The sequence below is a fragment of the Megalobrama amblycephala genome, linkage group LG16 (genome assembly GCF_018812025.1).
Source record: "Megalobrama amblycephala isolate DHTTF-2021 linkage group LG16, ASM1881202v1, whole genome shotgun sequence".
Classification (NCBI taxonomy): domain Eukaryota; kingdom Metazoa; phylum Chordata; class Actinopteri; order Cypriniformes; family Xenocyprididae; genus Megalobrama; species Megalobrama amblycephala.
In genome coordinates, this window is record NC_063059.1 from 17,837,613 (window position 1) to 17,864,582 (window position 26,970).

Here is a 26,970-nt window from a genome sequence, read left to right on the forward strand (position 1 = left end):
CATAATGTACATGTTGTATGTATTTGCACTTTTATAACTTCTTAGTTTGCCCATCTGCAATACTTCCCTGTTGGATGTGAGAACAACTTTCAGCACCTGTTTTTTTGTGGAATTCGTGATTTAGAATGTGCATGAATTGGCTCTTGAGATGCTCATCAGATGTTTGCTTGCAACTATGCACTACTTTCCAGATGTTGCACTCTTGGCAATGTGTAAGTGCTTGCCGGGAGGCAATACTTGAATTTAAAGTGTTTTAGAAAATTCTGACATAATTTTTACTCACCCTCATACTGTTCCAAACTTGTAAAACTTTCTACTGTGGAACACAAAAGAAGGATTTTGAAGAATTGTATTGTACTGGAGCGTCCAAGAGGTGTTATTTAGTATTATTTATTTACTAATATGGTATTTCTGTCATGACAACTCTCAGAGTGTTAGGCATGGTAATAGGTATGACAATGTTGATATGTTTGGTCTTGGCAGAATAGATCTGCTACGCTGCTGCTGCTGCTGCAGAGCAAGTACGGGATTTGCTACTGCCAATACATACAAGACACGCTGCTGTGAGCAAGTAACACATGCTGCTGCTGTACAATAAAGTGTACATGAATTACCCATAACAGATCTATACAGGTGGAGCTGGGGAAGGTGGAGGGTTTCTGAAAGCGTGCTGCACTGCTAAGGCAAATGCTGCTCTTGTATTTGAAGATTGAGCATGAGAGCTCATTGGCTGGAACCAATCATCTGTGTCCAATAGATAATGATGTGAATACGAGCAAGTTGAGTTAAGGACCTATTAGCCTGTGCATCTAGAGTTTCATGACAGAACTTTGTATTTATTAATATTTTATTTTTATATTTTCACTTTTAATTTTATTCATTTTGATATGTACTAAAGGGCTATTATGCAAAATTCACTTTTACATGGTGTTTGAATAATGTGTGTTGGCAGTGTGAGCAAAACCACTAGAATGAAAAATCCACCCAGTGGTTTTTTACAATCTCAATAATTCATAAGCACTGTCTCAGAACGCCCTGTTCTAAGATTGCTCTCACTGTACGTAGAATTGCGCTAAGCCCCACCCACGTGTTTGATTGACAATCTGGTTTGGCATAGACCCCGCCCTCGGTGATCTGTCAACCATCCTCCATTGTTTCAACGACAGCCGGTAATGTCTCCTAAGAAACATAAGTGTTCTGTTGTGGGATGTAATAATGAACATAGTAGTTTTCACTTACTTCCGCCATCAGAGCCACTGAAAACGCAGTGGATGGATTTTATTTACGAAAGAAAGGCGCCACTCAAAATTCCAAAATACGTTTATGTTTGCGCGAATCATTTTTTGACTACTGTTTTGAGAACGAGGGTCAATTCAAAGAGGTCTTGCTTCAAAGTTAATCCTCAAGTGTGGATCGTTGCCTACTGTTCGCGATCCAAGTCACCTCAGAAGAAGTAAGTGTATTTAATGTTTTTTGAGCAAATAGTCATTTCAGTCGATGTCAGACAATTCAATAACAAATGCGTCTAAAGTTGTTGTCGTCGTCGTCATAGAATGTCTGTGTAACGTTATATAATTTAAACCTTGTTTGTATAGTGTCCACATATATATATATCCACACGTATATATATATTTTTTAAAGATATTGTATTAAAAACTGTGTATGTTTACTTAGCAAACGTTATCACAGTATTTGTGTTTGTGTGTGTGTGTGTGTTGCACATCCGTAATTGCAAAGGGGACGCGATTAAAACTCTATAAGTACATAAATGTATCAAATAACCATTCAGAGACGTCCTGCTCCATTCTCAATTGTGTTTCTTCTGCCGGAGTCTCTTCATCATCTGGGTCTGATTCCGGTTCAAACATGTACGGCTGAATGCCATACAAAACAGCGGGTCTCTCACTCTCAGCCATTCTGCTTCTACCGACTGTTTATTGCCATAGGTATGCAAGTTACGCCCTCATCCAAAGGCAGGGCGGGGATATGCAGCTCATTTATATTTAAGGTGGTACAAAGCAAAACAGCTCTTTTTAAAACAGGCCCCAAAAATGACATTTTCAAATGGTTATAATAAATTAACTGTGGGGTATTTTGTGCTGAAACTTCACAAATACATTCTGGGGACACCCAAGACCAATACTACATCTTGTAAAAAGGGGCATAATAGGTGCCCTTTAAGGCTACATTTACATGACGACGATGTACAAAAAATTGAAAACGTTTTTTTTTTTTTTTTTTCACGTACAGATGACAACATTTCAAAACAATCTCCGTTCAAACAGATCCATGAAAAGGGTGTTGTGTAAATGGCCACTTTGTCATTTTTATTATTTTTTTAGGGGCCGTTTACACAACACCATTTTCATCTAAAAACGGAAAGTTTTTCATACGTTTTGGCTGTTCATTTACATGACAACAGCGTTTTGGAAACCTAAAAACGCAAACTTTTGAAAACGTGTTAAAGGGTTAGATCACACAAAAATGAAAATTCTGTCATTTATTACTCACCCTCATGTCGTACCAAACCCTTAAGACCTTCGTTCATCTTCGGAACACAAATTAAGATATTTTTGATAAAATCCGATGGCTCTGTGAGGCCTCCATTGACAGCAAGATAATGAACACTTTCAGATGCCCAGAAAGGTAGTAAAGATAGTAAAGACGAGAATACTTTTTGTGTGCCAAAAAAAAACAAAATAACGACTTTATTCAACAATATCTATTGATAGGCAATTTCAAAACACTGCTTCATGAAGCTTTGAAGCTTTGCGAATCTTTTATTTCGAATCAGTGGCTTCGTTACGTCATAAGTTATTCTAAACGTTTTGAAATTTCAATGGTTCACCACTGGGGGGCGTGACTTTGTCAGTTTGATACACACTCTGAAGCACTGATTCAAAACAAAAGATTTGTAAAGCTTCGAAGCTTCATGAAGCAGTGTTTTGAAATCGCCCATCACTAGATATTGTTGAATAAAGTTGTTATTTAGTTTTTTTGGTGTACAAAAAGTATTCTCGTCTCTTCATAACATTAAGGTTGAACCACTGTAGTCACATGAACTGTTTTAAATATGTTTTTAGTAGATTTCTTGGTATCTGAAAGTATTAATTATCTTGTGGTCAATGCAGGTCTCACTGAGCCATCGGATTTGATTTAAAAATACCTTAACTTGTGTTCTGAAGATGAACGAAGGTCTTACGGGTGCGGAACGACATGAGGGTGAGTAATTAATGACTCTTTAAATGACTCTTTAAGTGCAAGTTTTTGAAAATGATACTGTTATTGTCTCCATGTAAACTACAAAAATGCAAATTTGTGAAAATGGTGACATCATGCGTATTACATGCATATTACATTTTGTTAAGACAAACGTTTTAGTTTTTTGTACATCACCGTCTTGTAAAGGTATCCTTAGTCATTTTAAGTTCTTCAACTTATTTTATATTTAGTTGCCAAGGCAACATTTTTAATAACAACACTGCTTTTAAGCTTTAAAAAGGCCAAAAAAAACAACTTATCATAAAAATGCTCCATGTGACTTTGTGTGAAGAACTACACATTCATATGTGTTGTTTTTGCTTAATCATTCAGACTGATTTACTGTATGAACAGGTTTGACCGATTCTTCTAAAATAACTGATTCAATCATTAATAATAACTGATTCTCACTATTGCTTGTGAGCAAATTTTATTATACAGAAAAGTGATATACTGAAATATTTTAACTGGAAAAACTCATCACTATTATTACATATCCATGACTTTCCTGAACTTTACTTCATGAAAACCAAACCCCTTGTGTCATCGAACTAGCGCAGTAATCCTGAAGTTTTGCACTGTTCCATGGCCACCATCCACCTGGTTTAATCGGGAGATTTTCTCATTAGAAGCCCATGAAGAGGTGAGAGCCACCGTTTAAAAGAGCACCAATTCTTGTGGTCTCCGAGAAGACATGTACATCAGTTCAGCTGAATAGGCCCTTAAAGTCAGAGGCAAAAAAAAAAAAAAAGATTGAGGACAAGAAATCGAAGCACCCTGTCCACTCAAGAAGCTGCAGCAGTGGAGAAGATAATGAGCCTCAGAAGCTCTCAAAGTGTGAGTCTGATTACACTCTAACTACACACACACACCATACAGACCTGATTAAATACCAAACCATGTACGTTCTCCTCCTTCTAGAAAGACTCTGACTAGTTATTATCGATCTCTTATTATACACACACTGATTGTAAACATCTGAAGTGTTATTGAGTTATTGCACTTGTTGCCAGGTAAGTGTGAATCCTCAAATGAAGATTTTTTTAGTGTGTGTTCTGGTCAAAACATAAAAGTGATCACACAAAATGACATTTGCAATGCTTTTAGGAACAACATGAAAGAGCATTTACCTTCTGTAACAGAATGCCTTTCCTTGTGAAACAATTTTCAACAGAAAATAATGTAGGGCAGTGTTTAAAATGTGACTAGATCATGAAAAGTAGAAACAACTGGCTACAATATTATTAGTTAATGTTAATTGGTAACACTTTAGTTAAAGGATTAGTTCACTTTCAAATGAAAATTGGCCCAAGCTTTACTCACCCTCAAGCCATCCTAGGTGTATATGACTTTCTTCTTTCTGATGAACACAATCGTAGAAATATTAATAAATATCCTGACGCAGCCGAGTTTTATAATGGCACTAATCGTTTGGTAACGCATAGTGCCATTATAATGCTCAGATGCGTCAGGATATTTATTAATACATCTCAGATTGTGTTCATCAGAAAGAAGAAAGTCATATACACCTAGGATGGCTTGAGAGTGAGTGAAGTTTGGGATCATTTTCATTTGAAAGTGAACTAACCCTTTAAAGCCTTTATGTATAAAACATTATAAAAGGTATTCATAGTGTATGTTATAATGCATTATATCTTAAATAATTGTGAACAAAGTTAAAGGTAGGGTAGGCACTTTCATAGAGGCTAGCTATAGCAAGCTAGCATTGGAAGCATTAGATCCCTTCAGACCCTCCCTTTCCTTCGGTACAAATCGTGTTTCAGGGGTTCCTTTGGAAAGTCACTTCAACCCGCAGAATAAAAAAAACAACCTGCTGCAACAGTGTAAAAGTAGCCCAATTCCGCGGGAAAACCGTGGACTTGGCAACACTGGCACTTGGTGACTGTCTATCTATGAAACACGCTGATGACGTGTGATGTCTGTGCGGGCAGGTAGGACATCCTATCATTGCCTTCGGACCGAATGCAGTGATTGGACGAACATTTTTTGGTCCTGAGACTTCCATAGTTGATATATGTACATTTTTTTAATATTTAGACCACTTCTATTATTTGATTGCTTTCAGGATGTGAATAGAGTTTCAACCAGTATAATAAAAAGTGTTTATGAAAAAAATTGCCTACCCTACCTTTAAAATGCATTATAATATTTGCATTGGTTTTGTCATGTTTTAATGCATTATACTTTCTAAAGTGAAACAATGCAGTATTATAATGTATTATAACTGTGATTAATTATTCATGAGGCCATACAATGCATTATAAGGTGAATTACAATGTTTAATTAATGCATTAAAATACTTTTATAATGCTTTATAAAGCCTTAATATTATATATAAAGGCTTTAAGTAAAGTGTGCCAAAACATTTTTTAAGAATGTGAACCAAAAACACAGTATCCTGAACAATAAGATTAGACATTTAGTAAGGAGGAAGTAAATAAAGGGTTAAGGCCCGTTCACACCAAGAACAAAAACAATAAAGATAACCTTTAAGATATAGTTCTAAAAATAATTTAAAATATAAAAGAATAGTAGAGTCCACACCACATATTGGCGCCAGGAAATGATATCGTTGGAATGATTTTCTCCAGTTGATGAAAACATTGACAGCCAATCAGAATCTATCCAACTTTAAAGAGCTCGAGCTTTTAAAGCGGCAGACAACAAAACTGCAGCGCTTATAATAAACCAAAGACTATAGAATAACACAAGACGTTTTGAAAGGGAGAAAGTGCAACGCCCAATATGGCGGAATAAGTCCCACCTTATAAATAAAGGCTGATTTATACTTCTGCGTCGAGTGTACGCTGTAGCAACGGCGTAGGCTGTGCGTAGCATGCGTAGCCTACGACGTAGCCTGACGTGCACCTCTTCAAAAATTCTACGTGGACCGCAAGCGCTGTGATTGGTCTGCTAGAATCCCTCCCTCGGGTCAAAAAACTGGCGCGGAGCACTCGGAGAAGAGCGAGCACTTTCAAGTTCCATATGAATGAAAAAACACTCTGTTTCAGAGGACACATACAGTCAAACTGCAACAAAAGTCATTTGCCGCTTCTCTGCCGTTTCTGTTTGTAAGCTTCCCTGACAACGTACATGACGAGCTGCTTCTTCTTCGGCTTTTGTTTTGATACTAAACATGACCATGGACACTGCCTCCTAGTGGTCTGCATGCACGTCGACGCGGACAACGACGCAGAAGTATAAATGAAAACAGACGCATAGCCTATGGCGCAGAGGCTCCGGCGTAGGTCCGACGCACAAGTATAATTCAGCCTTAAAGGATTAGTCCACTTTTAAATACACTTTTCCTGATAAATTTACTCACCCCCACGTCATCCAAAATATTAATTTCTTTCTTTCGTCAGTCGAAAAGAAATGAAGGTTTTTGAGGAAAACATTCCAGGATTTTTCTCCTTACAGTGGATTTCAATGGCTACCAACAGATTGAAGGTCAAAATTACAGTTTCAGTGCAGCTTCAAGGGCTTTAAACGATACCAGATGAGTAATAAGGGTCTTATCTAGCGAATCGATCGGTCATTTTCGAAAAAAATACAACCGTTTATGCTTTATAAACAAAATATCGCCTTGAACGTACTTTCCGCTTCCGCATTCTTCATAACGCTTACGCTGAATGTTCTACGCCTTCCCTATTCTACTTACGGAAAGAACACAGCGCCAGTTTTGTTTTTTTCCGTAACTTGAACACGTCCGTTCTGCGCCTACGTAAGAAGAAATGCCTTTCCGTACCAGCAGGTGGCAGTAGCTGAACAGCCAATCAGAATGATCAGATGGCCCGAAAGACTGATGAGCTCCGACGCCGATTCGACATGTTGAATCAGCCGAAAAAAGCCGACAAGGACCAACTTCAGTTGACGGTGCGGAACACACTGAGAAAACTTAGTTGGCCGACGAACAAAAACTGCACGACGGCCGACCGTCGGCTTGGTGTGTTCCTGCCTTGATAAACAGAACAATATCATCCGCTGGTGTGGACACTAATATAGTTATCATTATAGTTATCGCTCTTGGTGTAAACTTGCCTTTAATATTGATTTTTACGTTGTCTTTAACAAAATATAAACTTTAAAGCAATATTCAGTTTGATCAATATTGTCTTTTTTTAAATTTTAACATTGATTTAAAAAAACAAACAAACAAACAAAAAAAAACACACAAAACAAAAACTAAGAAATCCAGGAGTGAAGAAAAGCATTTTTACACTTATAACAGGCATGTTTTAATACTGTTTTTCACAGTCAACAGAACAACATGAATCAAATATGAAATTAAAATGAAACAAACAAACAAATGAATAAAAATAAAACCCCTGCACAAAGTAATTCCCTTTTCTATAATATAAACTCAGTGAAACGAAATAAAAATACAATACAAAAAAGATGGGCGGAGAAACTGATATTTTGAAAAAGTAAAAAGCAGTTTTCTACATTGAAAAAAGGAGCTGCAAAAAAAAAAAAAAAAAAAAAGAAAAGACGCACACAAGCAAAAGCATGTGTGTGCACATTTGATAAAAATGTCAGCAAAAGTACGTGAGTTTGTGTGTTTGTCCTTTTCGTCCGCGCCAAACGCTCACAGGATGCACAAACCCTGCCATGATTGCAGTTCAGTATCTACAAAATCTGGATTTGAACAACTTACTTATATACACTGTACAACAATTTGTCAAAATTACAGCTTTTACAAAAAATGATCCGCCCAACGGCATTCAAAATTACAGTGCACGCTCTTAAATCAGCTCACGGCAAACATCTCAATCATGTTCCCTTCAGACTAAAATGCCATTCCAATCCAAAGTTGGTCCACAGTATCATGCCTCTCTCTCCCTCGTTCTCATTTTGATTTATATTTTATTGATTTTCACTTTCTTTACATTTTCTTTCCCTGCATATTTTATTCATTATTCTGTTTCAGGACTTGGCATTTCCCTCTTTCTGACTTGCTGTTATTGCTTTCGCTCTCTCATTCCGCTCCTTTCTCTGGTTTTGGATCGGTAAAGAACCTGGAGGAGGTTTGGACTGCAAGCTACTACAGGCATGTGTCATTCTTGCATTGTAAGTGCCTGTGAACACACAAACATTATTGGACACGGCGATGATATTCTGTTTATGGCTTTCTGATATGCAATCGTGATGTTTTCACAAGACAAAAAAGGGCAGACGTAACTTACAGAAGAAAGTCGCCCACGTTCCATTAAAACACTCACACGCATCGAAAATGATCAGCTTGAAAAATAGTGCTATTCAGGATCCGATTAATGCTTCACGCAAAAGACGACGCTGCTACCAGTCCAAGGACTTAAATATGGCATGACAGAATCATTTCAGACAGGGCCGCTGTAAATCTGACTGTATCGTCCATCAGTTTAGTGCAAAAAAAGTCAATGCATTAAAAAAAAAAAAAAAAAAAAAAAAAAAATTTACATTTTGGGAAGATACAGAAAACGTGTGCTTTTTGACTATTTGTAGAAAACAGATTCATATTCGTGTTCTGTTCCAAAACCTAGTGAGCTGCCTTTTAAGGTGGCATCCGAACTGAAATGGTCCCTCATAAGTGAGTGATTTGGAATGATTTACAATGAGAGCAAATCAACTGAATCATAATTTGCTGAAACTTGCTTAAACCAACCTAACATGGCTGGCTGGTCTCCCGGCCTGGCCAAACTGATAACACTGAGGTCTTTTTTGAGGGTTTTATAGGGGGTTTGGGCTCTTTGGACTGAGAGAAATGTTAAAGGGTTAGTTCACCCAAGAATGAAAATTCTGTCATTAATTACTCACCCTCATGTCGTTCCACACCAGTAAGACCTTCGTTCATCTTCAGAACACAAGATATTTTTGATAAAATCTGATGGCTCAGTGAGGCCTCCATTGCCAGCAAGATAATGAAGACTTTTAGTTCATGTGACTACAGTGGTTCAACCTTAATGTTATGAAGAGATGAGAATACTTGTTGTGCAGAAAAAAGACAAAATAATGACTTTATTCAACAATATCTAGTGATGGGCAATTTCAAAACACTGCTTCATGAAGCTTCAAAGCTTAACGAATCTTTTGTTTCGAATCAGTGGTTCGAAGCGTGTATCAAACTGCCAAAGTCACGCCCCCCAGTGGTGAACCATTGAAATTTTGAAACTCTTATAACGTAACGAAGCCTCGTTTACTGAAATCATGTGACTTTGACAGTTTGATTCGCACTCTGAACCACTGATTCGAAACAAAAGATTCGTAAAGCTTCATGAAGCAGTGTTTTGAAATCGCCCATCACTAGATATTGTTGAATAAAGTCCTTATTTAGTTTTTTTTTGGCGCACAAAAATGTATTCTTGTCGCTTCATAACATTAAGGTTGAACCACTGTAGTCACATGAACTGTTTTAAATATGTCTTTAGTAGCTTTCTGGTGGATTTGAAAGTGTTAATTATCTTGCTGTCAATGGAGGACCTCACTGAGCCATCAAAAATATTGTGTTCTGAAGATGAACGAAGGTCTTACGGGTGTGGAACGACATGAAGGTGACATTAGGGAGTTTTCATTTTTGGGTGAACTAACCCTTTAAACTAGTTTAAACCAGCTAAGACCAGCAAACCACCTTTTTTTTCTTCAGCAAAAATGTAGAGTTTGATGCTAACAACAAATAAAAATATGTATCACACATAGATATTGCCTAAGAGTCATTTTAAAACTTATATGTAACTATTTTTAATTTTAATTTTTTTTTTTTGTATTGAATGAAATACAACTATATTTATAGTCGACACTTGACATGCTCGACTTGTCCGCCATCTTGAATTGACTTTTTTTCCCATTCTGGGAAGTATATGTGCGACACCACCTTATAATTTTAGAGAGTTCATTGTTTTATGCTGTTTTTTTTTTTAAATGTCCTATTTTAGTTTAGGTTGGGTATTACTATTAGTATATTGTTGATTTTTATTCTTTGTTGCATGTAATTGTAGGCTTTGTTTTTAAAAACTGTAATTAAAAAAGATTGAATTTAAAGATTTAAACAGAATTTGGATGAATTATGTTTTCTATCTTAAAAGGCTGCATAAAGGTGTCTACGTAGGCAGCTCACTAGGTTTTAGATTTTAAACTCACAAAGGGCAGCACCAAACAGATAAGGAACTGGAAGGAGCAATGAAATGCACCAGGCGATTTCTGAAAACACATCTACAGATCATTGGTCTCCGCTCGATATTTCGTTTCTTGTTGCTTTAATCGTAAGGTCTCCACCCATGACATCACTTTCGCCACGTCCTGTGCTTTTATATGTGGGCTGCTCATGCAGAGGACAGCGCTGAGAGTCTGTCTATGGTGTCGGCAGTCCTCAGACCGTGTCTGCTGCATCCGTCTCGCTTTATTCTCACGAGCACTGACAGACGGGAGAGTTTAGTGTCTTTTATGTCTGAAAACACGTCCAGCTAACGTCAGTAACTGCGTCTTTAGTTTTCGATGGCGTGTCAGACCTCAGTCTGCTGCGTATGTGGGTGCATGTCCTCCAAACTATCCAAGCTTCCTCCCGTCTCAGAGTCTTCGAACCCACAGGGTGCAGAGGAAACGTCGGAGGCAGAGGAGGCGTTGATGGACAGGCGCTCCTCCCTGCCTGTAAAAGTGCTAAACTCCTCCCCCGCGGAGCCGAGCGGCAGCTGATGCGGGGGCAGGTATTGACTGGGGTGGAAGTGTGGGCGGGGCTTGCGGTCCCCGCTCAGCGTGCTCTCTCTGGAGGCAAGTTGATTGGCGGGTGAGGTGTCGTATTCCTCGGTGGGAAGGGGTGGGGGCAGCTGGTCCTGGGACATAAACTCCTCCTCCTGAGGAGGTGGGTAATCACTGTCGATATCGAATCCGCCGAGGTAATAGTCAGATTCTAAAGTCACGCCTACTTCACCCGTCTCGTAGGTGGGAACTTCCTCGATGTCAGGTAGGCGTGTGCTTGGCAGCCAATCGGAAGTGTCCCAGTGGTATGCTGGAGAGACAGGAAACAGGAAGTTAGTAAACATCGAGTGAACAAACAACCAATGGGGTCCTTCGGTAGGTACAGAATCATGTAGGGCTGCATGCTCGACCACTCTGAAGGGGGTTAACAGGTTAGATCTCAGTCCTGTCCCAAATGACGCATTTTGCGAGACTGTAGCGTGTCTCATTTGCAACCTATGCTCATTGGAAAAACATGCATATATTTACAATTTAGTAAAACTCTAAAAATGTACCTATACACACAATTCACTGCAGTTTCCAGTTGTAATGAACACTAGTGGTAGTAAAAATAAAAAAAAAAAGAACCTTCCTGTTTACACAAATTATGATTACAGGAGCAGATTAACGGTTGAAGGGTTAGTTAACCTAAAAAATAAATTCTGTTATTAATTACTCACCCTCATGTTGTTCCACACCCATAAGACCTTTCGTTCATCTTCAGAACACAAATTAAGATATTTTTTGATAAAATCTGATGGCTCAGTGAGGCCTCCATTGATTCGTGAGATAATTTACACGTTCAGATGCACAAAAAGCTACTAAAGACATATTTAAAACAGTTCATGTGACTACAGTGGTTCAACCTTAATGTTATTACGCCAAGAAAAAAAAAAAAAAACAACTTTATTCCACAATATCTAGTGATGGGCGATTTCAAAACACTGCTTCATGAAGCTTCGAAGCTTTACGAATCTTTTGTTTCGAATCAGTGCTTCAGAATGTGTATCAAACTGCCTAAGTCACGCCCCCCAGTGGTGAACCATTCGAAATTTCGAAACGTAATTTATGACGTAACGAAGCCTCGTTTACTGAAATCATGTGACTTTGGCAGTTTGATACATGCTCCGAACCACTGATTTTAAACAAAAGATTCGTAAAGCTTCAAAGCTTCATGAAGCAGTGTTTTGAAATCGCTCATCACTAGATACTGTTATTTTGTTTTTTTGGCTCACAAAAAGTACTCTCGTCGCTTCATAACATTAAGGTTGAACCACTGTAGTCACATGGACTGTTTTAAATATGTCTTTAGTAGCTTTCTGGGTATCTGAAAGTGTTAATTATCTTGCTGTCAATGGAGGCCTCACTGAGCCATTGGATTTTATCAAAAATATCTTAATTTGTGTTCTGAAGATGAACGAAAGTCTTACAGGTGTGAAATGACATGAGGTTGAGTAATTTATTCATTTTTGGGTGAACTAACCCTTTAATAAAGACTTATTTTCATGTGGTTCCTTGCACAATACTGTTGTTATGCTTTCAAAACACTTTTACCATAGTGCATAATTTGTAAACTATGCTGATTTATTTTTTTTTTTTTTGAAATTGTAAGTGAAACAAGGATTGTTTGAGACTGAAAATACTATTTCAGTCTTTCTACTACAAATTTTCATGTTTAATTTAATGCTACTTACTTGCCAATTATTTGTGAAATTTACTAGCAATTCCTCAAAATTGTGAGAGATTGCCCAGTAATGTTGCCACAGGCATGTTTTTCAAATGGGTCTGAGATGCCCATTGTGTGATGCGTATTTGGGGGTTTTGGGACAGAAACATTATACTGAACATCTCCACATGCAGGTCTTGCTGAAGTGAGTGGACATGCCTGCAAGGTGATTGAAGACACAGCCAGGACAAGAGGTCAAGGTTCAGAGGACGTGTTGTTGACACAAGCGAAACATTCATCAAAAATGCAAATCAAAATAAATGAGGGTGAGGATTGCATGCAGCGATGCATGAAACACAGAAGCGCAGGGACGCATACAAACACACGCGCGCACACACACACACACACACACACTGTACACGACCTAATCCTCACTATCAGAAAACATCAATATCAAACAAAAGAAAACACAAAGTCAGCAATGGAAGCACTGCGGGGGAAAGAGACAGACGGAAAAGAGAGGAAAGGGGTGACAGAGGACTGCGGGTACTCTGATGTGTGCGTGTGTGTGTGCGTGTCGACAAAGAGCATCTCGCTGCTGGATGATGTGACACTTCCCAGAATGCAATAGCTCAGTTTGTCAGCAATACGGAAAGCGAGAGAGGGAGGAATAGACAGAGAACAAAGTCTGAAAAGGAAGGAGGGCAAGAACTCCGGGAGATTTAGCTGAACAAAGCAGAAGGAAAGAGAGAATGTGAATCACCTCTGTTGAAGTTTTGACCTTGATCCATAACGGACACTGGCAGGCAGAAATGAAGCAGAAAGACAGAGAGAGAAAGACAGATTTGTGGGTCAGCACCAAACCCATCCTACACCCTGAACTGTGTTTATGTACAAACATCATATTCAAATGCATTAACATTGCATGTAGATGAGTGTGGTTTGGAGGCCATACCTAACATTGATCCTTTAGATATGTGCATGTATTTCTGTGTGTTTTGTAATATACTGCTGCATTTGATTAGCCTGACTACGTCAGACTTCCTACTTCCGCTCAATTTCATTTCGCTTCTGTACTCAGTCTGATACAGCGTCAGAGCTTTGTGTTTGCCACCGGTCTGGAAACAGCCGGGCCAATCAACGAACAGAGGGCGGGCTGAGAGCCGTGACGTAATGCTAAGCGCCGAGTTTTACATTGTAGGTTAGAGAAATCGAAAACCGAAACGACCGCGGAAATGGGAAACGAGACACGGGATGCAAACTTCGGGATGCATTAACTTCGCATAATCTGCAAAAGTCGTTTACAGCCATGTTCACTCCGGTATTTCGCTCGCATCATCATGTGTTTACAACAGGTTTACAGTGGAAGTTCAATCATAGATTTGAGTTCGATGCATGATGTCTGTGCTTCGATGCGGCTGTACAGGCCCATAACATACGTCATAACTAAACGTATCTGATTGGCTTACGGGTAACCAATGATTTTAAACTTCAGACAAGCGCCCCCTAGCGAGAGAGAAAACACTTCTCTATTATGCCATTCCAGACTCTGTCTACGAAGCAAAGTGAAGTAGCAGAGTCTGGTATTACCAGGCTAGCATTTGATCCCTAGGTTTGGAAATTTTAGCGAATTTTAGCGACTCCAATTACGCTTATTGATTCCAATTCTTATCGATTCCCAGTTTCGATTCCAATAAGGTAAAAAAACAAAGTCAAGCATTTACATATCAAACATATTTAGCAAAACATTCTGTTGCAGCAGCCTAAAGAACACTTATATGAGGAACCTTCTCCTTTTGTTTTAACAAAAATACCACAGCCAAAACAACTAGACTAACTAATATAAATTTCAAACATAATTAGAAGAGAAGTAAACCATTAAATTAAGAACAAATAAATTAATTAGCAATAGCACAATATAAATACAACTGAATAAATTTCAGGCACAGGAATTGAAATCAAATGTAAACAACACTGCATAGTTTTCTTTTTGTTAATTAAATTAATTAAATATATATATGAATCCTTATTAAAGTTACAAACGTTATTCAGTCAAGATCAGTGAGTGATTTTCTTTTGTTTAACATTAATGACACAGACAGCAGCAGGTTTATTAGGCTGCTGTCACTTTAAGAGCTGCACGGATCCAATATACTGTTATACTGATATCCAATATACTGTATATGTATCTGACTTTCTTCTTTCAGCCAAACACATTTGGAGTTATATTAAAAAATATCCTGGCTCTTCCAACCTTCATAATGGGAATGAATAGTACCTTGGATTTTGAGCCGTGAGAGACGTCTACCCTTGCATAACATTTATGCTACTCCTACATCCTACGTCATACGTTGGGTCAGAGGTCACTCTTCCACTGGAACTCAACTTACATACAGCCGTGACTAAAAGCTAGTGATTACAGCTTATAAAGTTAGAAATATGGCTTTTTTTTTTTTTTTTTTTTTTTTTTACAAAAACACAATGCCTCATTTCAGAAGGCCATTATTAAAAAAATAACTAATAACATTTTTGGGCTTAAAATTACTATTACTAAAATTACTACTATAAAGTTACTATTCACTAATATAACTCTGACTGTGTTTGGCTGAAAGAAGAAAGACATATACACCTAGAATGGCTTGAAGGTGAGTAAATTATGGGATAACCAACCCTTTAAGAACAACCGATTGTGTTTATGAGGATATAGTAGCAATCTTTGTGTGTATTTGCCCATTCAAGCGCAAGAAGACACAAAAGAGAACTCAATTCAGTATTCGCGCACTACATGAGAGGTAGCCTTCTGTGCGCATGCTTCGGATGTGTGTGCAGAAGAGAAAACAGTGCGTGAGTGCTGAACTGAGTTCTCTTCCACGTCTTCTTGCGCTTGAATGCTTTAAAATCACATTAAAATGTGCACACTGGAATCAATAAGCGGAATTGAAATGCACGTCTCATCGAATCCACGGTTCTTGGAAACGGTTCTCGGTATCCAACCCTACACTCTAAAAAATGCTGGGTTAAAAACAACCCAAGTTGGGTTGAAAATGGACAAACCCAGCGGTTGGGTTAAATGTTTGCCCAACCTGCTGGGTAGTTTTATTTAAACCAACTATTGTTTAAAAATTGCTATATGGCTAGCTTAAAATGAACCCAAAATAGTTGGGAAATTAAAAACCAGATGCAATTAGAGGCAACAATAATAGACAAAAGGTGAATGTTTATTAATAAGCTTTAATATTTTATTAATATAAATGTAATAGTTTAATAGTTTATTAATATAAATTTATTAATAAGCAATTGAATAAATGTTTATTGTTTAATAATTATTCATTGAACATTAATAAATGTTCATTTCCAACATACTTTGGGTTAATTTTAATTAAGCAATACAGTAATTTTTAAACAATAGTTGAGTTAAATAAAACTACCCAGCAGGTTGGGCAAACATTTAACCCTACCGCTGGGTTAAAACAACCCAATTGCTGGGTTTGTCCATTTTCAACCCAGCTTGGGTTGTTTTTAACCCAGCATTTTTTAGAGTGTAGTGATGCCCTTACAAAAATTAAACATGGTTTCAATTTTATTCTACTAAAAAAAAAAAAAAGTCAACAAAACTAGATTACTTTTTTTTGAAGAAGAAAATATGCATTGCAACAGTTAATTCCGAGGTGTTACCAGGGTGTTGCCATGCAGTTGTTTTTTAGCCTGTTACACTCTAAAAAATGCTGGGTTAAAAACAACCCAAGTTGGGTTGAAAATGGACAAACCCAGCAACTGGGTTGTTTTAACCCAGCGGTAGGGTTACATGTTTGCCCAACCTGCTGGGTAGTTTTATTTAACTCAACTATTGTTTAAAAATGACTGTATTGCTTAATTAAAATGAACCCAAAGTATGTTGGAAATGAACATTTATTAATGTTCAATGAATAATTATTAAACAATAAACATTTATTCAATTGCTTATTAATAAATTTATATTAATAAACTATTAAACTATTAAATTTATATTAATAAAATATTAAAGCTTATTAATAAACATTCACCTTTTGTCTATTATTGTTGCCTCTAATTGCATCTGGTTTTTAATTTCCCAACTATTTTGGGTTCATTTTAAGCTAGCCATATAGCAATTTTTAAACAATAGTTGGTTTAAATAAAACTACCCAGCAGGTTGGGCAAACATTTAACCCAACCACTGGGTTAAAACAACCCAATCGCTGGGTTTGTCCATTTTCAACCCAACTTGGGTTGTTTTTAACCCAGCATTTTTTAGAGTGTACTATGTGGTTACTAGGGTGTCCTGGGTGGTTGCTTTTAGCTGAAGAGCTGATCGCTTAATATGAGATTTAAGTAGCACAAACAAGGACCAAATTTGAATATTTAGGGCTAGTGTTTGTTCAAATCACTAACACCAAGCATGAGCAATAATAAAAAATGATGCTTCACTAATGACAAGAATGCTGCTTATACAGTTTATTGTTACTATGAAATAAAAATATTTGTTTAATAGTAACATTAACTGGTAGGCTATATTAGAGAAATTATAATTGACATGGTTAAATATTTGTAAGGGTAAGAGAAAACAGAAAGCAATAGAGACTAAAAAGAGAGAGAGAACAGTGATGTGCGCATTCCTTCCCATCTTATTAAAGTGCCCATGTTTGATCTTCATTGGTGTGTGTTTGAATGAATGTGATTAAGTTAGTGCTGAAATGTCATTTAAATGTGGACCAAGAAAAGTAAGTGAGTCTGTAGTCCATTACTGAGCAGAAAAACAAGCAATAAACAACAAAGCTGTTACAGTGCCTCAGAGCCATACAAACTACTCCATTCAACAAATTAAGGTTAAAATCTTTGTCCTACAAAATAGAACTGAACTTTTTGGATTATAAATACTGGATCACTTTACAGATTGCGTATATCAACTAAAACATACGTAAAGCAATCTTTAGCTAATATAAAAGAAACCACATCCACAAAATAAGCTATTTAGTTGACAAATGAGAGCATAAATTAATCATAAACTAAGTCCATCAGCCATAGATGGATAATGGCCCGGTTTCACAGACAGGTCTTAGACCAAGGCTCTTCAAGTAGTTTCATTCGAGGGCCGGATTATCAAATCAAAAAGTTGAGGTGGGCCGGGAGGGGGAGGTCTTATTGGTAAAAATTATTTTATTAATTATTAGGCTTAAATGAAAATATTCTCACGGTGAGACTTAGTAACCACAGGTAAAACCATACATGGCTACTCACTACCACTGTCAAATGATATTATATTATGACATGTTATATAGGTCTATAAAAAATGCCTAAACACAGGTACAAACTACACCTTAACAAAGACATGAGTTATATATTCCTCTACCCACCTAATAAATATTGCAATATAAATGGCTATAACATTGATTTCAAAATAAATATTCCACATTTCCACAAACCGTGGTAATTTACTACAGTTTATTCATGATAAAAGATTGTGTGCTAGTGTGGTGATTTTGGGATTTAAAAGTCTTCTAACTTCATTCATGGCACGTTTCTCCTGTTTTCCTCATCAGTCCTGTTGGGAATGTTGGCTGTTTCATCTGATTTAAAACTAGTTTAATCATCGAGCGATTTGTAGTTTGTAACCGAGAGGTGTGTGTCGATTTGAAACGCTAATCTCACTTGATGTTGCAACACTGTTTAATAATGGTGACCAGGAATAAACACAGCTCCTTTAAGCTTTCGTTCCGTTATCCACTGGGCCGTGCTGCGTAGTTCAAAGTAAACTAGTGAAACGCCTGAAAACAGCGTATTTTTGTTCTGTATTTGTTGTTACTGACCGTGAAACAACTTAAGATGATTCAGAAACAGAGCGGCCCGAATGAATCCAGATCATTTCAGATCATTATGCATGCGCGTTTGGCCAATTCACGGAAAATAAAGTTGACAGAAATACGGGACACATAATAACTGCTGAAATATTCGCACGGAAAATGTTTCTCAGGTCAGTCGGAGGAGCGTGCATGGTACGAACAAGTGCGTATATAGCCGTACAGTTGCAGGCGTCACTGCTGCCACGTATCTAACCAAATTTAGCCGTACCACCAGGAAAAGAGGAGGAGGGAGACTGAGGTGCCACGGGCCGGATGAAGATGATTGGCGGGCCGGATTTGGCCCGCAGATGATTGGCGGACCTTAGCCATTAGGGCATTTAAGATTTGGCTAGAAAAAAACCTGGTGTGCAGGCCAATGGCCATATTTTAAGTTCAGAGAGTTGCTTTCAGTTAAAAAAGCCCAAACAGCATTTTACTGGCTTAAAGGGATAGTTCACCCAAAAAGATTATGTTTAGCTTACCCCCAGCATCCAAGATTAGACTTTACCTAGAACACACATAGATATTTTCCATTAGGTAAAATAATGCTAGTGGATGGGAACTTCTTTAAGTAAATAAAACTTCTAGACAAGTCCAAATTATCCTGCGGCTCGTACGAACATTGATGTCCTAAGACACGAAAGACGATTTGTGCGAGAAACCGAACAGTATTTATATCATTTTTTACCTCTAATACACCACTATGTCCAACTGCATTCAACTCGATTCGTTTGGTCATCGCGCTCTAACTGGTCGCGCATATACTTCAATGAGAGCGAGCATCTGCCGCTGTCAGAGCGCGATCAGACCTCACTAACGAGTGCTGCACGCGGTTGACATAGTGGTGTATTAGAGGTAAAAAAAATGATATAAATACTGTTCGGTTTCTCGCACAAATCGATCGTTTCGTGTCTTAGGACATCAATGTGTCGTCACGACCGCAGGGTTTAATTTCAGGATTTGTTTCAGTTTTATTTAAAAAAGCCCATCCAACATTATTTGATGACAGACGGCGGTTGGATTAAAAATTATTTGTGTTCTCTGAAGAAATAGTCACCTACATCTTGATGCGCTAAGCAGATAAACATCAAATTTTCATTTTTGGGTGAACTATCCCTTTAGCCTTGTCTGTGAAACCGGGGGAATATGTCATTGTGTGCTGGTTTTAAAATTGTCCACTTTAAAGCTATGTTGTTATTGTTAACTAAAACTCAAACTATAAAAACAGTTTGAAATAAAATTAAATATAAATATTAGATGAAAAACAAACAAAAATTAGAAATGTCGTAATAACTTTAATGCTGAAGCACTAAAATGACTAAAACAGAAAAATATATATTAAAGCTATATATAAATTAGGGCGATTAATTCAAAATTCTTAATGCGTTCAAATAATTGAATGCAAATAAATTACAGAAGCGTGCAAAATGGGATATGGATTGCAATCAAGGTAAACGATTGCAGTGACGTACAGGAGTCGTACAGTAAGCAGGCGTGAGTCCGTTATTATTGATGGACAAATAAGTGGTCCTGTTTTTTATCTACAGACAGCCCTAATAAAAATATTAAAATTAACAAACTAATAAAAATTACAAAAGCACATAAAATTGCTAAAACTACCTCCTAATTCAAAATATGAATAAATAGTATAACAGTGTATAAATAATACTAAAACAACCCTGCTTTAAAGCACATTACATCTCCTGAAATAAAAAATGGGAATGCTTGTGCGAAAAGATCTCCTTTGTATCGGTCAAAGAAACAAAAATTACTCCATGAATCTTTTAAATATACAGCTGAAGGATTACTCTGACAATATGAAGGAATGGTTTTAAAATATGTAAATATGAACTAGTTTTGAAATGTCTCGGCATGAACTAGTTTCAAGATTCAGAAGTTTGTTAGATTTACAACCTCTAAATCAAAGGACAAGTGGAAAAGCTCAAACAAGCTCATCAGCCTACATTACTTTAGCATGTCTAGCTTTGAAGATACACTTGAAAAGATTTTTTTTGTTTTTTACAACTTCAAACGTGTGTGTGTGTGTGTGTGTGTGTTTGCAAGATTTGGTCTCTTCCGTTGAGGGCAATGTATGATCTGGGGATATGTTTGTAGGTGTGTGTTTCTCAGAGAAAATTTTTGAGCACTCACTCGTGTATGTGTGTGTGTGTTTGCTGTATCATCTTGCTGACTGGGGTGATGCTTCTCATGAGTAATGCTGTCTCACACACACACACACACACACACACACACACACACACACACACACACACACACACACACACACACACACACACACACTCTTACACTATTAATAATGCAAAGGTACTTTTTGGCATTGTACTTAACTATATTTTGTAGAAAAAAGCAAGAAGAAACAAGCTAAACCTGACAAAACCCTTTGAGGATTTAAAAATGCTTTAAAATATATAAATTTTAAAATATATAAAATTATAATGACTAAAAGTTCAAAAAGTTGAACCCAAAAAGGGTTTGGGTTAGTTTGTCATAATAATATTTATCTAATTGCTCTCAATTTAAACTAATTGCTTTAAAAAATACATATTAATGTGAAATGGCGGCAAAATAAAATTTGAATTTTCTTTACTTGAGAGATTTTTCTATCAAATATTGATATGCACTTAATCACGAATACTTCAAATGTTTACTCTGCATACAGTATGATTTGATATGACAGCCCTAATAAAGGTCTATGGTTCACATGTAGAGTGTAAAGTAGATGTGTATGTGTGTAAACAAGAAGAAAAAAAAAAAGAGAGAGACAAAGAAAGAGAGTGTGTGTTTGTTTGGAGTGTGAGTACAAGTTTAAAGATTGGTGCATGTGTCTTCAAGCGCTTTTAAGGAAGATGCTTCAGAATCCAGCGGTGGGAAAGAGTACCTTCATTCTCAATCGTGTCGACTGCATCATTGACCAGCCGAATTACCGTCACTATGGAAGCTTGGAAAGAGAAAGCAATGAAGACCAGTCAGAAACTTTCACACACACATACACACACACGCACACACACACACACACACACACACACAGGAGAACCAAACGAACCCACAGACTAATCAAACCGAAGAATCAACTCCACAATATCTGTAACACTGTTGGTCCACTGCAGAAGCTTCTGTGCCCTGATTGGCTGCTGATGAATTTAGCTGTGACCAATGAAAGGCAAGCATGGCATCATTCCAGCGAATCTGAGGAGAGATGGTGGTGATGTGACCAACACACAAATTCACATCCGCACTTGCTTCATTCAAATCAAATCAGAATAATCGTATTTACAAGATTAGAGTAAATTAGAGTCACTACAATGTCATATTTAACGTGAAACTATTTATTTTATTTTTTTTTTATTTTTATTTTTTTGCCGATGTCAATTAAAGAACCTTGGTGAAAAAAAAAGATTGGTAGAGACAGATAAAACAGACCAATATTTTTGTGGTAAACATAACTTGACAATACATGAATGTTTTATTCTACAATGTAAATTACACACACCAATACTGAAAACGCACATTTTGAAAACTTATCGTTATTTGACATAACTCGTTATATCGAGATATTAAGTCATTATTTTGACATAACAAATCATTATTTCGTCATAAGTCGTTATTCTGACATAACTCCTTTTATCGAGATATTAAGTCATTATTTTGACATAATAAATTGTTATTTCGTCATAAGCCGTTATTCCGACATAACTCCTTATATCGAGATATTAAGTCATTATTTCGACATTAGTTGTTTTTTCAACAAAATGTCTCGTTATTTCGACATCATAACATTATTTCGAGATATTAAGTCATTATTTCGACATAATATCTCATTATTTCAACATAAGTCGTAATTTCGACATAAGTAGTTATTTCAACATCTTATTTCAACATAAGTCGTTATTTCGACATGAGTTGTTATTTTGACATATCTCGTTATTTCTAAATATTAAGTTGTTATTTCAACATCTCGTTATTTTGACATAAATCGTTATTTTGACATCTTATTTCAACATTAGTTGTTATTTCAACATGAGTTATTTCGACATATCTCGTTATTTCAACAAGTCGTTATTTCGACATAACTTGTTATTTCAACAAAATGTCTCGTTATTTCGACATCATAACATTATTTCGAGATATTAAGCCGTTATTCCGACATAACTCCTTATATCGAGATATTAAGTCATTATTTCGACATTAGTTGTTTTTTCAACAAAATGTCTCGTTATTTCGACATCATAACATTATTTCGAGATATTAAGTCATTATTTCGACATAATATCTCATTATTTCAACATAAGTCGTAATTTCGACATAAGTAGTTATTTCAACATCTTATTTCAACATAAGTCGTTATTTCGACATGAGTTGTTATTTCGACATATCTCGTTATTTCGAAATATTAAGTTGTTATTTCAACATCTCGTCATTTTGACATAAATCGTTATTTTGACATATCTTATTTCAACATTAGTTGTTATTTCAACATGAGTTATTTCGACATATCTCGTTATTTCAACAAGTCGTTATTTCGACATAACTTGTTATTTCAACAAAATGTCTCGTTATTTCGACATCATAACATTATTTTGAGATATTAAGTCATTATTTCGACATAATATCTCATTATTTCAACATAAGTTGTAATTTCGACATAAGTAGTTATTTCAACATATCTTATTTCAACATAAGTCGTTATTTCGACATGAGTTGTTATTTCGACATAATATCTCGTTATTTCTAAATATTAAGTTGTTATTTCAACATCTCGTTATTTTGACATAAATCGTTATTTTGACATATCTTATTTCAACATTAGTTCTTATTTCAACATGAGTTATTTCGACATAATATCTCGTTATTTCAACATAACTCGTTATTTCGAAATATTAAGTCGTTATTTCAACATATCTCGTTATTTCAACATAACTCGTTATTTCGAAATATTAAGTCGTTATTTCAACATAATATCTCGTTATTTTGACATAAGTCGTTATTTCAAAATATTAAATCGTTATTTCAACAGAATAACTCGTTATAACAGTATATATCAAGTGTAACAGAAGTTGTGCGAAATTCAACGTCTTCAGTGACGCAGCAGTAACGTGTCGGCTCGCAGTCCTGGCTTTTACCGCGATCGCTGTGGGTTTGAATCTGCCTTTTGCCGAGCTCACTATTTTCCCATCACATATCACATCAGAAAGGCATTTATTTTCAATAAAGATGAAAATAATGTTCTAAAAGTGGAAATAAACTGCCCAACGAGTCTTTAATAATATTAAAAGTATTTATTGGGTAGCAGGGGCGGCGGCAGAGAATTCTGAACGCAGGTGCTGGGGAGAGCTGGGCAATTACTTGTAAATATGCGCAAAAACGTTTTTTTTAATATGAATAATAAAATAAACACACACAGACACACACACACCTCCAACAACCAATCTGACCTAAAACATTCACTACATTTACAAAATGATGATGAGGATGACTGTATGAAGAGTCCTGAAGAAAGACGCATGTTGTTTTATATTTTCTCAATGAGTAGGAACATCAGTAAACACACACACACACGCACACACGCACACACGCACACACACACACACACACACACACACACACACACACACACACACACACACACACAGGATCTTACCGTTATCATCACAGGAATCAGACTGAAAGGAGCTCAGTGATTGGACCTCTGAGTTGCTGCCCTTGTTACTGCCAGAGAAACATGTGACCTCTTCTAGCAAATCCACTTTACCTAAACACAAAAATTAGGATGTCAACCAATTACAACCTCCATAACTTTCAATAAACACACACACGGTTTAGTCACAGCTGTGGGCCAATCTCCATGCCATTCCAAGTCCCTTCTCTGATGTTTGCCTTTTAATTTCTTTCTTTTCCAGGACATTTTTTTCCTTTGATCTTTCCTTTAACAGTGTCATGGAAACGGATGCTTATAACAGCTGAATATAATTGTCTCACTTTGCATTTCACAGGTGGAGATTTTTAAGACCTAAGAGGGTTTTAATGGAGGACACCACAAACCACAAGGAAATGAAAAATGGAGTAATTATAAGCGGTAAAAAGCCTCAGAGGATTCAGATGGGGGAGAATTTAATGCCAGAGGGAGAAGGGCTTTTGCCATCAGCTTCTCCTCTGAATGGACCCCATATACATACTTCCATAACCGCTTTTCTCTCAGTGTTTATCGATGTAAAGATTTATGTCTTTTAAGGACATTTTTTGTTTTTACTAGGACTTTTCTCTTTGTTTTTACTCTCAAAAGCACTCCCATGAGCCGTTCACAGATCGCCTGATGAATAATGCACATAAAAAAGGCAAGAGATAGATAAAAATGCCAGTTATCTGATTATTGGTCCTTCAGGATATAAAGTTATGTTATGTTTTAAAAGAATTTAATACTTTTATGCAGCAAGGATGCATTAAATTGATCAAAAGTGACAGTAAAGACATTTAGAATGTTACAAACTTCTCTATTTCAAATAAATCTTGTTCTTTTGAACTTTCTATTCATCAAAGAATAAAAAAAAATGTTTCCACAAAAATATTATGCAGCAAATCATCATATTAGAATGATTTCTGAATGTTCATGTGACACTGAAGACTGGAGTAATGATGCTGAAAATTTAGCTTTGATCATAGGAATACATTAGTTTAAAATACATTAAAATACAAAGCAGTTACTTAAATTGTACTAATTTTTCATAATACTACTGTTTTTACTGTATTTTTGAGAGCAAGAGGCTTCTTTCAAAAACATCGTACAGACCCCAAACATTTGTGTGTATTTAAAAGTTTTGTTTGAGATGGTTTGGGGTATTATTAATAACGGTTTCAGTTAAGATAAAAGTTGAATTCATTCCTAATAAAGATCTGTCCGAGGAACAGGAGAGATACTGTCTCACTCCGTCATCAGCTGGAGAGTAACAAGCTTTATCTCAAAGAAATATTCCAAACTACATCTGCTGTAAGTCACCTTGGATAAGAAATGAAAACAAAACAAAAACAACAAAAGAAAACAAACAAAAAGGCACTGAAAAAACACTGTGAGAGAATACAAAAATAAAAATAAAAATACATTTAAACAAAATACAAAAAGAAACAGAATATATAATATATATACACATTATTCCAGTCTTCAGTGTCACATGATTCTTCAGAAATCATTCTAATATGATCATTTGCTGCGCAAGAAACATTTCTGATTATTATCAATGTTGGAAACAGTTGTGCTGCTTCATCAGAATTCTTTGATGAATATAAAGTTCAAATGAACAGCATTTATTTTCAGCAATTTATTTAATGCATTTATTTCAGCATTTATATAAAATGCCATTGCTGAATCAAAGCATTAATTTCTTTCTTTTTATTTTAGTATTTATTTATTTTTTTTAAATATTACTTAACCCAAAATTTTGAATTGCAGTGTATCATGATTTCCACAAAAAAAAAAAAAAAAAAAAAAAAAAAAAATCACAATATTACTGTTTTACTGTATTTTTGATTAAATAAAGCCTTGGTGAGCAAAATATACATAAAATATACAGAAATATGTAGTGTGCGAATACTGAACTGAGATCTCTTTCCTGTCTTCTTGCACTTGAATGGGCAAATACACACAAAATTATATCAAAACAACCAAATAATACAGTCGATTATGGGACAGAAAAGGCATGTGTAACAGTATATTGGATCTGTGTAGCTCTTAAAGTGACAGCAGCCTAATAAACCTGCTGCCGCCTGTGTCATTAATGTTAATCAAACAACAAAATAATAATACTATAATAAGTATTCATCTATATTTAATTAGTAAAAAGAAAACTATGCAGTGTTATTTTATTTTTGATTATATTTGATTTCAGTTTCGGTACCTGAACTTTGTTCAGTTGTATTTATTTGTGCTATTGCTAATTTGTTTATTTTATTACTGGCGGTTTACCTGTCTTAATCATGTTTGACATTTATATTAGTAAATCTAGCTGTTTTTGCTGTTGCATATTTGTTAAAGCCATAGGAGCACGTTCCTCATGTAAGTGTTCTTCAGGCTGTTGATTTTTGTTCATGGTTTTCAGCTGCAACAGAATGTTTCGATAAGAAATGGGGATTGATAAGAATCTGAATCACTAAAAACCCAATATTGATACCCAACCCTAAATATAATGAGCTAAAATAATAAATAATAAATTAATAAACAAGAGGCAATGGATGTGTAGAACTTTAACAACATACATTCCAATTCTGCAGAGTTCTGCTGATTCCGCATGGGTCTAGTTATAGGATTACAGCTCTATTTTCAAATGAAGTGACTTTTGATTTGGTTTACAAAAAGCAACATTAAATAAACCATTAATTGAAAGCTTTTACTACTTAAAACTGTTTCCACCTGCAGTTAGGTTTTCCATTTTTTGCTGTAACCTT

The 26,970-nt window shown here is 36.1% G+C and overlaps 1 protein-coding gene across 1 annotated transcript in view; it reads right to left on the reverse strand.

The window, feature by feature from the left end:
* Positions 1 to 10,193: 10,193 nt before the first annotated feature.
* fat3a (FAT atypical cadherin 3a) overlaps positions 10,194 to 26,970 on the reverse strand; it is a 214,329-nt gene continuing 197,552 nt past the window's right edge. Inside the window, 4 exon segments of the mRNA XM_048159676.1 lie at positions 10,194 to 11,263; positions 13,422 to 13,457; positions 21,416 to 21,475; positions 24,176 to 24,286. Of these exon segments, the coding sequence (XP_048015633.1) occupies positions 10,761 to 11,263; positions 13,422 to 13,457; positions 21,416 to 21,475; positions 24,176 to 24,286 (710 nt within the window). The 3' untranslated portion in view covers positions 10,194 to 10,760.